Source organism: Lutjanus erythropterus, chromosome 13 (assembly GCF_056507025.1).
Source record: "Lutjanus erythropterus isolate fLutEry1 chromosome 13, fLutEry1.hap2, whole genome shotgun sequence".
Lineage (NCBI taxonomy): Eukaryota > Metazoa > Chordata > Actinopteri > Lutjaniformes > Lutjanidae > Lutjanus > Lutjanus erythropterus.
Genome location: NC_139329.1, coordinates 33,792,566 through 33,808,355, shown reverse-complemented (window position 1 = coordinate 33,808,355; position 15,790 = coordinate 33,792,566). Strand labels below are relative to the sequence as shown.

At 36.6% G+C, this 15,790-nt stretch overlaps 1 protein-coding gene across 1 annotated transcript; it reads left to right on the top strand.

The window, feature by feature from the left end:
• The first annotated feature begins 4,886 nt into the window (after positions 1–4,886).
• Positions 4,887–13,992, top strand: LOC146316937 (long-chain fatty acid transport protein 2-like). The gene is made up of 10 exons (XM_084734509.1): positions 4,887–5,364; positions 8,197–8,406; positions 8,496–8,651; positions 10,172–10,296; positions 10,397–10,591; positions 10,669–10,759; positions 11,534–11,732; positions 11,825–11,922; positions 12,617–12,747; positions 12,990–13,992. The coding sequence occupies exons 1-10, from the start codon at positions 4,905–4,907 to the stop codon at positions 13,164–13,166; spliced, it is 1,842 nt and encodes a 613-aa protein (XP_084590635.1). The 5' UTR covers positions 4,887–4,904; the 3' UTR covers positions 13,167–13,992.
• Positions 13,993–15,790: the final 1,798 nt, after the last annotated feature.

Below are 15,790 nucleotides of genomic sequence, written 5' to 3'. Positions count from 1 at the left end.
ATGTATGATTTTTAAAGAGTAAAAAGTATGTATGTATGTATGTATGTATGTATGTATGAATTTTTAAAGAGTAAAAAGTATGTATGTATGTATGTATGAATTTTTAAAGAGTAAAAAGTATGTATGTATGTATGTATGTATGTATGTATGAATTTTTAAAGAGTAAAAAGTATGTATGTATGTATGTATGTATGTATGTATGTATGTATGAATTTTTAAAGAGTAAAAAGTATGTATGTATGTATGTATGTATGTATGTATGAATTTTTAAAGAGTAAAAAGTATGTATGTATGTATGAATTTTTAAAGAGTAAAAAGTATGTATGTATGTATGTATGTATGTATGTATGTATGAATTTTTAAAGAGTAAAAAGTATGTATGTATGTATGTATGTATGCATGTATGAATTTTTAAAGAGTAAAAAGTATGTATGTATATACGTATGTATGTATGTATGTATGAATTTTTAAAGAGTAAAAAGTATGTATGTATGTATGTATGTATGCATGTATGAATTTTTAAAGAGTAAAAAGTATGTATGTATATATGTATGTATGTATGTATGTATGAATTTTTAAAGAGTAAAAAGTATGTATGTATGTATGTATGTATGTATGTATGTATGAATTTTTAAAGAGTAAAAAGTATGTATGTATGTATGTATGTATGTATGTATGTATGAATTTTTAAAGAGTAAAAAGTATGTATGTATGTATGTATGTATGTATGTATGAATTTTTAAAGAGTAAAAAGTATGTATGTATGTATGTATGTATGTATGTATGTATGAATTTTTAAAGAGTAAAAAGTATGTATGTATGTATGTATGTATGTATGTATGTATGAATTTTTAAAGAGTAAAAAGTATGTATGTATGTATGTATGTATGTATGTATGTATGAATTTTTAAAGAGTAAAAAGTATGTATGTATGTATGTTTGTATGTATGTATGTATGTATGTATGTATGTATGAATTTTTAAAGAGTAAAAAGTATGTATGTATGTATGTATGTATGTATGTATGAATTTTTAAAGAGTAAAAAGTATGTATGTATGTATGTATGTATGTATGTATGTATGTATGTATGTATGAATTTTTAAAGAGTAAAAAGTATGTATGTATGTATGTATGTATGTATGTATGTATGTATGTATTAATTTTTAAAGAGTAAAAAGTATGTATGTATGTATGTATGTATGTATGTATGAATTTTTAAAGAGTAAAAAGTACGTATGTATGTATGTATGAATTTTTAAAGAGTAAAAAGTATGTATGTATGTATGTATGTATGTATGTATGTATGAATTTTTAAAGAGTAAAAAGTATGTATGTATGTACGTATGTATGTATATATGTATGAATTTTTAAAGAGTAAAAAGTATGTATGTATGTATGTATGTATGTATGTATGTATGAATTTTTAAAGAGTAAAAAGTATGTATGTATGTATGTATGTATGTATGTATGTATGTATGAATTTTTAAAATTGTAAAAAGTATGTATGTATGTATGTATGTATGTATGTATGTATGTATGAATTTTTAAAGAGTAAAAAGTATGTCTGTATGTATGTATGTATGTATGTATGTATGTATGAATTTTTAAAGAGTAAAAAGTATGTATGTATGTATGTATGTATGTATGAATTTTTAAAGAGTAAAAAGTATGTATGTATGTATGTATGTATGTATGTATGAATTTTTAAAGAGTAAAAAGTATGTATGTATGTATGTATGTATGTATGTATGTATGTATGTATGTCAGAATTTAGCGCATGATGATGGCGTTGCAGTGTTATGACTTTGACCTCCTTTACACACCAGGAAAACGCACTGTACTGGCAGACACTTTGTCACCAGCACCAAGCAGTTACATGCTGGTCAGCCCTGTGACTGACGATGCGGAAACACGCAAACATGGTGACTGCTTCTCTCCCAACATCAGATGCCATGTTGCAGCAAATTGTGCAGGAGATGGCAAAAGACCCACTGCTGCAGAAAGTGACCCACCATATCCAAAATTGATGGTCAAAAGGAGTCACACAGATTTGTGTATGGCTAATGGTTTGCTGCTGAGATAAGACAGGATTGTCATCCCACAATTCATGCGCCAAGACATGCTTCAGTGCATCCTTGAAGGACATCTTGGCGTGGAGAAATGTAAAGGGAGAGAGAAGCAGTTTATTGGCCGGGCATCAACAAAAACATAGAGGAGATAATAAAGAAATGTGAAATATGTCTCTAACATCACTACAAACAAACAAAGGAGCTGATGCTTATAGCAGACCTCCCCACTGTGCCATGGCAAAAAGTAGGCACTGATTTATTTCATCTGTATGGCAAGGACTATCCTCTGGTGATTGACTATTATTATTACTATCCTGAAGTTGCACAGCTTTCGAGTACATCAGTACATCACAGTCTGTCATCACATGTGAAAGGGTTTTTCTCCAGACATGGAATTCCACAATGTGTAGTCAGTGACAACAGTCCACAATTTGACTGTAGTGAATTTCATGAGTTTGCAAAGCAATATGGATTTAAACCGCCTCTAGCCCCTTGTATCCACAGACAAAACGGCAAGGAATCTGGAACCTTTGCAGGAAAAGGATGTTGTGAGGATTGAAGTCCCTGAGCTGTTGCGACAGAAAAGCAACAGTCCTCAGTGAAGTAGGGCCCAGGTCATTTGTTGTTAGGACAGAGAATGGACAAGAGTTAAGGAGAAACAGGAGGAGTCTGTTAAAGACTCAGGACATTGAGAATCAAGCGGAGGAGACAGGATCTGAACAAGAGTGTGTTATACCAGCTATGCACCACAGTGAGCCTCCTTCACCCGCTCCAGTGACTGTGACACTCAGAAGGAAAAAAAAGTTAATACTTGTGCTGAATTTGATACGTTATAATGTGCTATTAACTGTTACAGTTGTGTAACATGTGAAGAACTATGTATTTCAATGTTTGAGGCTCATTTGGTCTGATCAATGAGATTTATGTAATTTTGAAATACATACAAAAGCTAGAAGCTAGAATATATTTTATTTGCACTGTGTTCATATATTTGGTTACAGAGAATTAACAGATTAACAAGAACTTTACGGTGCTGATGTGTGTTATGTGTGTGTTATGAGCCAAAGAGAGTAACTGAAACACTGATCATTCACCTGTTGTGACAGAAAAAGTACTCAGATCCTTTACTTTGGTAAAACATTAATACCAACCACCACCACAAGTAAAAATCTTGTTTGTAACTGTTTACTTAATTTGTATTGCTTTTGTTGTACTTTAATGGTGCTCTTGCCAGATTTAGGGGGTGGCTATTGAGGCTCAAGCCCCCAGATATTTTCCCGAAAGCCCCGCATCTTTTACGTTTTGAAAATGACATTGTACAAGTGATTTTTCTCAGTCTGTCTCTGACTGCTCTGCCTGTGTGTCGATGTGCAGCACTGGAGTCTAACAGAGAGGCAGTAATACACCACCAACGGGCACGTAGCCTCCATAGAAGTATTTCATTCTCATTCTCTCACCGGCGGCACCGTCCACAGAAATCTTTTTGAGAGGATGAAGCAGAACTAAAGACAAAGTAACATCCCGAGAGTGAACAGTAATCAGGTAAACTTATGTTTGATATCATTCATTGACATTAAGGTTAAGTTGATGCTCCTCCTCCTTTTTCCATCTTTGTGGATTAAAAAGTTAAGTATTTGCCTCTGGGATGTGGTGTAGAAACATAATGTTGGATCATGTGGAAAGTACTTGATGTACATGTGCTTAGTTTGCATCACTAACGGATGTGAATTTATGTGAATTAATATATGTGAGTTAATATTTGTTCTCCAGTGCCTTCTGGCCACTTTAAGTGGAAAAAACATTTTGGTTGGTGCTGAAGCAAAAAAAAAAAAAAAAAAAAGTCTCTGGGCTTAGCCCCTGTGGAAAAAATTCTTCATCTAAATAGTGAGAGTTGCTAGTTCTCTGAAGAATTACCAAGACGGTGTGATGAATCAGATCTCTTTACTTCATGCAGCATGGAGAGAAGACTCTAGCAGATTGATTGATTTTTCACTCAGGCTTACAGTCACCTTCCTATTTCACAACTTACATACAGAGACTCACAAAATTAGTACATTGATTATTCATCGAATTTGTTCATCTTCCACACCCCGGACCTCCTCAACTCCTAGATCCGCCCCTGACCTGCAAACGTACACAGGAGTGAAAAGTTAAAGTTAAAAGTTAACATGTTGGTCCATCCTGTTCTGGACATTAATGAAACATTCTGGTGACTGTTAAAGTTAAAAGAGTGACCTACATTCTCTGTCCGTGGCTTCTGCAGACATTATTACCTTTACTTTTGTACTTAAGTAAAAAGTACTATGCAAGGTACTACAGTAAAAGTAAAGTTACTTTACTTAGTGCTTTTACTTCAGCAATTTATAGTTGTTCAATTAAGAGACCTGACTTATTTTCTCTTTTGTATACTACCATTGCTCTGAAATAAAACAAAAAAAAATGTCATAGAAAAAATTGCAGAACGCACAATATTTCTCATCCAATTGCTCAATCAATAAGAATAATTGATAGACTACTAGAAAAGAATCGATAGCTGCAGCCTGAGAGTAAACTGAATATCTTTGGGTTGTGGACAAAACAAGACATAAGGGACATTACCTTGGCCTTTGGACCACAGTGAACAGTAAATAATGTTGTAAATGCCCAGGTAGAATGAGGACTTAATATATTCTGTTGGCTCTAAATCACAGTCAGTTTATAACTGTGTGGTAAACATCATGATAAAGTGTCTGTGATGCTCCTCCTCATATCTTTGAGCTCCAACCTTCTTTTTTTCTTCACAAGTATAAAGGTCTTACCTCACACAATCTACACTGCTGACTCCAACAGATAACCATGCTTGTGTGGCTCATACTCACTATCGTGCTTTTTCTTGGCCTTTTATTCTATCGTCCTCACTTTTTCCAGGATGTCCTCTTCGTGCTCAATAAATTAAAAACAGGACTGCGTATCAGAAAATACATTCAGACTAATCACTTCCCCCTGGACCAGTTCTTAGAGGTGGCGAAGGCGCAGCCACACAAGCCGTTGATTCTGTATGGGGATGAGACCTTCACCTTCCAGGATGCGGATGAACTCAGCAACAAAGCTGCCAGAGCTTTGCTGCAGACCGGACGGGTTAAACAAGGCGACACCGTGGCGCTTTTCATCAGGAACGAGCCCGTGTTTCTGTGGTTGTGGTGGGGTTTGATGAAGCTCGGATGCTCCGCTGCTTTCCTCAACTCCAACATCAGATCCAAGTCCTTGTTACACTGCTTCAACTGCAGCCGAGCCAAGACTCTGATCGCAGGTCAAGGTGAGCTTTGCATTTATGTCTGCAATCTCCAAAATAATGCAAAATGCTGCAGAATTACTGTAATCCGAATAGGGGAGAACGCTGAGCAACAGATTTTCAGAGTGTTATAACTGTCCCCAGAGACTCAGTTGCTTGGAAACTTGACCAACCATAGAAACAAGACTTGTGTATGTGCTAAATATGGATAACACTGAGGGATTATTACATATTGCATATCGTTCAAAATGTTTATTTGAAAGGAAGAAATGTTGAAATTTCAGTCCTGGGTTTCAACACATTAAAAACATGATTTTTAATATAGTAATGTTAGTATAGTAATATTTACTTTTGTGAAACAGCTTCGTTTGTTTATGCATATAATGTAATGCACACCTTGACTAAATTTGCTAATGGTACAGACAATTACCAAGAAAATTATTTAGCAATTTGGAGCAGTTTTGATTGATAATCACTCCATTGATTTTGGGATTCTGTGTCTTGAGTTGTGAGGAAGGGAAATGACAGTAAGATTAAAGTAAAATCAGTGGGACATTGTACCCAGGAAGGCTACTGTGCTGGTACATTATTAATATCTGGAAGAAGTCAAGACCCTGTGAAAGACCCTTCAGAGAACAACGTTCTTGAGTCTTCTCTGCAGAATTTCTGTGACACAATGCAACAAACTGTACACGTTTATATATTGTACAGAACTGCATCATACAACTTCATTCACCTCACTGTAGCTTGTGTATGTTGAAAAATGGGTGTTACTCCGGAGTTTTGGAGTAACGTTTTTTTTAAACTACCCTCCTCGTTATATATTAAAACAATAACTAACTTATGTTACACTGTAGTTATTTTTTAACCACTGGGTACCTTATATATTAACCATTTTATTGTACCTGCAGGACATGCAGGCTGTTTTTTAAACCACTGTTATGTCTCCCTTTGTTGTGTGTATTTACACAGTAACTAACTTAATCTGTCTACAGTAGGATTTCTTTGTTAAATCCCAAATTGTTACCCCCTCGTACCATCTTGTTACTCAGCACATACATACGTATATACATATTAGTGCTGTCAATCGATTAAAATATTTAATCGCAATTAATCGCATGAGTTTCTGTAGTCAATCGCGATTAATTGCAAATTAATCGCACATTTTTTATTTGCTCAAAATGTATCTTAAAGGCATATTAACCAAAATCAATTACAGATATTGTCCAGAAACCCTCAAAGTCACTGCATTTGACATAAAAAATGCTCAAATGATATTATGACAAATTCAAGCCCGTCAGGCAGAGATGAGCGTATTGAAATGCTTAATTTAACATTAAGGCCAAAACGCACTAAAAGCTTCAAAGTCAATTGAAGTGACAAACATTTTGTGGAGGAAATGAACATCTGTCAGTTTGGTCTTTACAGAGACAGATATTTAAATCTGTATTTTAAACCACAGAACTCTACAATAACATCAGGATTTAAGGATTTATATCAGTCGGCACTTCACACACTCATCCTGCCCTACAGTAATGTTATGATTCATGTTCATAAAAAGTTTTTATATCAAGTCAACACATCTGTCCATATTCACACACTTTCTCCCTCTCTCTCTGCTGTGGGTCAGACTTATTTGTACTTATTTTACTTATTTCAACTTTTTCCTGGTTTCAGGTGAAGCTGCAGCTCAATCAGCATATATATATATATATATATATATATATATATATATATATATATATATATATATATATATATATATGTATGTATATATACATACAAGCACGCAAAGTTAAAAATAGCAGTTTTTATTTTTACTCAGAGGGAGAGCAATGCCAAAACAACAAACAAAACTTTCCAAATTAACTCCAATTTTCCTGTAGCTAAAAGAAAATATAAATAAATGGCAAATTAACTAATCTAACCTCTGAAAGTTGTAATTTTGCTTTACCAGAATCTCAACAGGTCTACCAGAATTTGCAGAGTGAAACAAAATACCTCCTCTAAACTCTCCTAGGAGGTTTGTTACTCAACTTACACGTCTACACAAATTACAACAAAGAGCTGGCACTTTCTTGGGACAGGAGGACTGAAGGGAGACAGAGTGCTGCAGTCCTCCCCGACCAATCCCGTGGCAGCAGTCACGCCGGAGGGGCCAGTCATTGGGCACCACCTGTTCCCAATGTCAGAACCTCTTCAGGAGAGAGAGAGAGAGAGAGAGAGAGAGAGAGAGAGAGAGAGAGAGAGAGAGAGAGAGAGAGAGAGATTCATTACATGAATTTGGGTGAACTATCCTTTTATGTGCCTCACAATGACTTGTTTATGAGAAAATACCGTTGTGTGATCTGTTTTGATGCGGCTGCTTAGCCTGGGGACTGTTGAAACAACATTTTACAACCTTTCTGGCCTGTAACAATTTACAAATAACCTGTGTCTATTTGTCTTGTGGCTGGTCAAAGTCAATCATTCGCCAAAAGAGACTAAACTCACCCTCTTTTTCATTGTATTTTCCCCACTACTGATGTGCAGTCGTACAGCTGAGGAGCAGCAAAAACATTAGTTACTGCTGATGATTAGGACTGCATTTTTTAATATAGCATTCTTAATCATTTAAAGGACCAGTGTATACGATTTAGGGGGTTCTATTGGCAGAATATGGTAGACATAGAATATAATATTATAAAATTATCTACAGAGGGAGCAGGACATCTTCGCATCAAGCATCGAGTTTTGTGGCCACTTCTTCTACACGCTTGGAAGGGGAGGGTGAGGAGAGGTGCCACAAAATCCTACATGCTGGTGCTTTAAGTCTTTTCAGTTGCAGAGAACATGTTCAGCTGGTTTTATTTCCAGACTTAGAGGACGCTGTGGAGGAGATCCTGCCCAGTCTGTTGGAGCAGCAGTTCTCCGTGTTCATCCTGGCTGACAGATGCAGATCACCAGATGTGGAGAGCTTCAAAGACAAGATGAGCCGCGCCTCCTCTGAGCCTATACCCAAGGATTTCAGGTCACATTTAACCTTGCTGAGTCCAGCAGTCTACATATACACCTCAGGGACAACAGGTAAGCTACTTGAGGGGTTGAATGGTCAGGATTCAACAGTGAAATAAACAGCACCTGCAGTACATTTACCTGTGGCTTCTCTTCAACAGGTCTCCCTAAAGCAGCAGTGATCAGTCACTCCAAACTGTGGGTCATGTCGATGTTTGTGACTGCAGCAGGAACGAAGTCAGAAGATGTGATTTATATCACCCTCCCTCTGTATCACAGCGCTGGCATGATTGGTGTCACCACAGCTTTTGTCCAGGGTATGCACACATTTGGGTATTTGATAAACTGAAAAATTTTAATCGCATCAGTGATGTTGTTCAGGGAGAAGGAAGGAAGAAAGAAAGCCACTGAAAAGACCAAAACCGAAAATTAATTAGTCCGTCTCTCAGCACTTCATAACTTCCCTACCTTGTGTGTGGCACTCACCCCTAGTGCTGACTTTGTGTCCAGTGCACGGCTAACTGAAAAATGTATTGAAACGGCTTTTTGTTAAGTGTGAGGAACATGTGTTAGTAATAGAAATAATAAAGCACATTTTCAGATATATTGCACTTTTTTGTAGCACTTGAACATTGAAATGGGCCCCCTGTGAGATGGTAATAACCAGCAGTTGTCCCAAGGCAATTCGAGTTTGAGAACGCTGCCTTACAGTGGACCTAAATCTGTAAATCAAAGACAAAAATGTATTTTTTTTTAAGGCTTAGTAATTTCCTTTAACAGCTGGACACCTTAGTTTTAGCAAACAATGTAAAAACTGTAGTAAATGACAGGTTTGTTGGGAATTATTTCCAACTGTGGATTAATACATGTTTGGTGCTCTAGGGTTCTGCGTTCCAGACGACTTAGAACTATAAGATGTCCAATGTCCTACTAAAAAAATAAAATTATATACACTATTGTGTAGTAAAACCTGTTCTGCAGGACGTGTTGGTTTTCCTCCTCTGTGTCGCTTATGTTCAAGTGTGTGTACGCTTTCTGGTAAACTCACCAATTTCTCCAAGTCACATATGTTCTTTTATTTACTTTTGTAGTACTGCACCCAGAATACTTTGTCCACTTTTGTCCATGTCAAAACATTAGACATTTAATAAGGGAAATTCTTACCTTTGACATTGTCTGGAACGCAGCATAGCTGTGCAAGTTGCCAGGATGTACCTGGAAAGACTGTGATGCAGCTGAACTAATTTGAAGAAAAACAGAAATTCTGATTTGGTAAATAAAATATATGCATCCTTATGTTTGTGTTTAGGAGGTAAATAAAGACGAAGGTCAGAAATATGTAACAATAAACAAATAATCCACCAGAAACCACAGGCAGATGTTATTTATGTCATGCATAAATGGTTGAAACACGCAGCTTCTGTCATTCCAAGTGGAGGAAGTACAATTAAAATGATATATGCTGTTAAATAAGATCTAGTTTAAAATGCATCTGTGCAGATTAAATTTGGAACATGGTGAGTGGTGTTGATGAAGTGAAAGAAAGGGACTCGCTGCACAGGATTGTGGAGCCAGACAGACAAAAGTTGGGAATAACCTCAACTTCTCACTTTTCTTCACACTCGTGAGATGAAGATGGATGCATGTGGAAGTTGTGGTGCAGAAGATTTGTTCACCATCTCTTGCATGGTGGGGATCTGCACTTTACTGAGTGCGCTCTTCTAGGTTTTAGTAGCACCAGTTGGTTTTGGTCTTTTCATGGATTTCTTGACAAAAAGACAAATATGGACAACCTGATCTTTTAACATTGTTTTTGTCATCCCGTTGCTGTGTTTAGGATTCACAGTGGCTTTGAGAAATAAATTTTCTGCATCTCAGTTTTGGGATGACTGCAGAAAATATAACGTCACTGTCGTGCAGTACATCGGTGAACTTATGCATTACCTCTGCAACACACCAAAGGTATGTACTGTAGGTCACAGCATCAGCATTACTGGTACTAACACATTAAAGAAATCATTTAAAAAAACAAAACAGCAAAACTGTTCTTCTTCCCTGACAGAAACTCAACGATCGAAGCCACAAAGTCAGACTTGCGATAGGCAATGGGTTCAGGCCAGATGTTTGGAGGGACTTCATAAATAGGTTTGGAAACATTCAAATCAGAGAGTTTTATGGAGCAACAGAAGGAAATTTTGGTCTGCTGAATTACAGCAACAAGATCGGAGCTGTTGGGCGGGACACCTTCCTCCATAGGGTAAGGTCCATGTTTCATTCCACATTATGAAGTAAAACCTGTTACTCAACAAGGTTTTGTTTTTTTTTATCTTGCAGTGGTTTTGTCCGTACTCTTTGATCAAATTTGATGTGAATGAAGGAAAGCCTCTGAGGGACGCTGCTGGTTTCTGCATCAAGGCTGCTAAAGGTACGTCAGTACGAGGGCTGGTACCATCGAGGACACAGAGGACATGTCCATGAATAAATAGAAATATTTAAAGGAATAATTTGGAATTTTTGAAACGGGGTTGTGTGAGGTACTTATCCATAGTCAGTGAATTACTTAGACTAGATGGTGGTTGATATGTCCCCATATGTTTTTCCTTAAGGAGTCTGATTGCTTTGGAGAGAGCAATATTTTGCTTACATAACACCATATATTCTAAATATAGCATACAGTTAAACTGTTCTGTGCAGCACAATTACAGATTTTGCCAAAGGAGTCTAGTTGCTTTGGAGAGAGAGCTATTTGCCTTATTGAACAGCAGTTTTCTGTCAGAAAAAACTTAAAGCAAGATAAAGCAGTGAAAATGTTTTAAAAGTAACACACACTTACGTTGTAAACTGATATAGATTTTTTTAAGGTGGCTAAAATAGATTCAGTGCTGACCTTGTCCAGAGGAGTACGTTGCTTATCTTCCTGTGCTCGTACTCCACTCTGCCCCCGATTCCAAAAAGTCCAAACGTCTCGACCTACAATCAACTGAATACAGGACAAAGGTGAAATGATTAATGTTCAAGTTAATAAATTTGCTTTTTGTGCACATTCTTACTGAATTTGATACCTGCACCATGATCCAAAAAGGCTGGGACAAAACACCATAAAACAACTGGTTTAACTTGTGCTTTCTCACACAGGTGTCAGGGTGAGTACAGGATCACCTGTCATTTAACTAAGATTACCTCTCCTGTATTTCCACAGGTGAGCCTGGACTCTTGGTGTGTAAAATAACACCCAGTACGCCATTCCTCGGTTATGCTGGAGACCTGCAGCAGACTGAGAAGAAGAGGCTGCATGATGTCTACAAGAAAGGAGACGTGTATTTCAACACCGGTGACCTGCTGAGCATCGATGAGGACAATTTCATCTACTTTAAGGATCGAGTTGGGGACACTTTCAGGCGAGTTCATCTTCCGTTTCGGCCATCTCATTTTAAGTTTTGAAACCTGAGTGCACACAGCCGTAACTTTTTTTGTTTTAAATTGTAATTAGATGGAAGGGAGAGAATGTGTCTACAACTGAGGTGGCTGACGTCATCACAGCTGCTGACTGCATTGAAGAAGCCAACGTGTACGGAGTCGAGGTGCCAGGTAATTTTACTGCACATCTTCTTTTTGTTCATTTTGTCACAATTGTTGCAGGTTTTCAGGTCATCCCATTCTTGTGAACACGATATCTCAACAACACCTTGAAGGAATTTCTTCAAACTTGGTACAAGTGAACGCTTCGACTAAAAAATGAACTGATTAGATTTTGGTAGACAACTAACTCAAGAATTCATAAGCCAGGTTAATTTCACTGCACATTTTGCAGAATAGTGAGGTAAACCAAGGGTACAGCTAACAGTTATTTTCAGTAATGATTCATCTGCAATGCAATGCCACCACAACCAGCACAGATTTCCGCCAACATTAACATGACCTCCACATACATTGTCCCTGGTGAAATCTTGACTTATGGCAAAAAATGTGTTTAGTCACCATGACCACCAAAATCTAATCAGTCAATCTTTGACTCCGAGGTCCTTCAGCATACAGTCACGGATGTACACAAAAAAAATCTGCAAACCCTCTCCCTTCAAGTGATGGTGGTCAGAGCACCTTTACTTTTGGTTGTGGGCGCACTGCATGTTTGTTTCAAACATACCCCAGCCTTTAGGTATTAGTATGTGTCAAAAACACTGGATGCTACATTTCCCAGGAAACTCTCACAGCTTTGTAAATTATCACATCAACTCCACAGTTTGTAATGCAGGCTTTCTGTTATTTGAATGTTCTCGTGTAGGTATGAACGGCAGAGCTGGGATGGCTGCACTTACTTTACGTGAAGGACAGACTTTTGACTCCGCAGCTGTCTTTGAACAGGTCGAGAAATTTCTGCCCAACTACGCAAGGCCACGTTTTATGAGGATTCAGGTAAGTTTTGTGAGGAGGGTCACAATTTTTTTTTATTTTATTTTTTTTTTTTTTTACTGAAATCACTTAATCATTAAAGGAGAGATATGTAACAGCTGGACATCTGAGTAGTGCAAATGGTGAATATTATGTGAAATATTAATTTATGAGACACAAACAACTGGTTGATCGTTAATATCTGTAGTGTTGAAAGCATTATTGAATCCCCACGTACTAATTTATTGTTCTGTGATTGGTTACAGAGTTCCCTGGACGTTACGGGTACGTACAAACACATGAAGACAAAGCTGGTGAAGGAGGGCTTCAACCCAAATCAGATAACAGACCCTCTCTACTTCCTGGATGAAAAAGAGAAGACTTACGTCCCGCTGACGGTGGACATATTCAATTCAATCACATCAGGGAAGATCAGAGTCTAAAATCTTGCACAAAATGACTTTATTGTGTTTAAAGTTTGATAGTTGCACTGAGCTGTGAGACTGACATACACACACACGTACTGTAAGTACACTGATTGTTTCACTTAGTACAAGAAAGCCAGTTTTTCTGGTTGAGGAAACTGAGAGCCGTGAGCTCCTTATTCAAACCTCTTGCTGCATACCGTTTTGATTTATTTAGGCTTTTGTCTGTGTGGAAGCTGGAATCTCTACAATAGATTTAACCCTGTGTGATTGTCAAATGACTGTTTGTACGTCCCTCCCTCTCTTCATGGCTGAATGACTTGAGGAGAATAACTAATTACCTCAGGCCTTTATTTGTGATCCATATGGTTTAAGATGCAATTGCAGCATAAGCACAAATCCATGCTGTTTCTACTTGCATACAATAAATAAAGTTACGCTTTTGCATGTTATTTTGGTCAGCTGAGTAAATTTGTTGGAGACAGGTGTACCAGTCGCTGGTGAAATATAAACCTACAGCTTGTTCAAACACTGTTGATTATGCAGAGTAAGTTGTAGTTAAAATTGCCAGTTCTGAAATTGCAGTCTTTCAAATCTTGATTTTTCTTTTCTCAAATTTGTTTGGTACACAAATGTCAGTGTTGTGTCAAGTATCGCATAAACCAAAGAAAGAAAAAAAAACAGAACATGCATCAAAAATCTCAGTACAAATTCTTGAACAATGCAGTAAAAAAACCCTAAAATTTACACAAAATGTACATGTTGTTCACCTAATACTGATTAAAGACAAATGTAGAATTCACAAAATAGAAAAAATAAGTAGATAACATTCAAAAAGCACCATTTTTTTTCTTTTTTTAATAGAAAATTATTCAACTTGACTCAGGAGTTGATTTTTCTCTGTCTGACTGGTTTTGGAGAATCTGAATGATAAGAAACGGGGTTGGGTTGTCAGTTACTAAATAAAAGTTACATGGCTTTTTTTTTTGTAATTACTGATGTAATCTGTTGGTTAACAGAAGATGTAATGTGTGGTGGTGGTTGTACCTGCAGAGACCCTGTCATCCTGTGCTTCTTTGCTTTTCCTTGTTATTTTGCTGTGTTTGGGATGTTTCCCCAGCCCAGAATATTGGTACGTCCGATGCATTTACAAACAGAGAAAACATAGAAAAAGATAAGCTGATTCCATTAAATTTCTATGACTTTTTTTTTTTAAACAGTGTGTGTGTGTTTTTTGTGCAGCTTTTGGCCTGACTTTCTTCCTCTCAGTTAGCAGGTGTTTTCTCAGGCAGGACAAAACCATCCTGACATGCAGAGACTCATGTAGGCTCGCTCGTGGCGTAGCTTTGCATAATGACAGTCAGTTCATCTCTCTTCAGTCCAGAGAGAAATATTTCAACAACTCTCAGATCGATTGTCATGCCTGGTCCCAGATCCACCCAAGAACAAACACTCTGAAGTCTTAAATCTCAAGTCTTAACTTGTGTGTACATAATTACTTTTATTTGCTCAGCTTTGTTGTCCTTGGTCTTAGCTTTTATGCAAGAACCTGCAGTGAAATTCCTTGCATGTGTACACAAACTTTAGTGATGAAACTGGTTCTGATTCTGAATCTAAATAACTTTGACATCCCACATGATGAAGACCCTCAGACTAAAGATCATTTCTGATGGTGTGCTTACGTGTGCTTTATAGAAAATACTGAGCATAAAAAAGTCACAGGTTCTAAGAAGTCCATTTGTAACTTACATATCTGTGATCTATAAATCTTAAATTAATATAAAGTGACAGTTCCTTATAATGAGGGTTTAGTGAGAAACAGCCATGGACCAGAAGAGAAAAGCAAACTTTTTGGAAGACAAGATCATGGTGATGGTTTTGGACTAACAGGTCTGGGGAGTAATGGATTACATGTAATGAGATTATGCAATTTGGATACAAAGAAGAGGTAAATGTATTCCATTACAGTTACAAATATAAAATATATAATGATATACTACCATACACAGAACACACACAGTTGGAAAAATGCCTCACTGGTTGCAAATATAGTCTTTTTTTTGTTTGTTTTTAAACCAATCAATCAATCAATCAATCAATCAATCAATCAATGTTCACAACAAAAGAAAGAACAGCTGGACAAACTAATAAACCAAACAACAAACATAAAGTGACACAACTGTGACATGATTAATTAACTGATTAATCCTTTTTTTTCCTTTTCTTTTTAAACTGAATATGTTTGAAATATGAAATATTTTGGACAAAACAAAACATTTGAGGACGTCATCTTTGGCTTTTATCAGCATTTTTCACTATTTTCTAACATTTCGTGCACCAAAAAACTATTTGATTAACTGAGAAAATGATCAACTAATGAATTGATGATAAAAATAATGGTTAGTAATTATATTGGGCTACCCTGTTTTGTATTGAAGTAGTCCAAAAGTAATGGAAAGTTATCAAGTTACATTACTTTAATATTGTGATACTTGGATTATGTTACTGACTGCATTTTAACAGGTTATTAGTAACTGTATCAGAAAGTTTTTTTGTTTTTTTTAAAAAAAGTAATCCTCCAACCCTGTGCAATAAATATTGGACTGACAAAAAAAAAAGCTAAAGACAAACACATCACATCT

Coding starts and splice junctions, on each gene's coding strand:
- LOC146316937 (XM_084734509.1), top strand. CDS start 4,905: ATGCTTGTGTGGCTCATACTCACTATCGTGCTTTTTCTTGGCCTTTTA. Junction 8,407..8,495: donor ATACACCTCAGGGACAACAG/GTAAGCTACTTG, acceptor TCTCTTCAACAG/GTCTCCCTAAAGCAGCAGTG. Junction 11,733..11,824: donor CGAGTTGGGGACACTTTCAG/GCGAGTTCATCT, acceptor AATTGTAATTAG/ATGGAAGGGAGAGAATGTGT.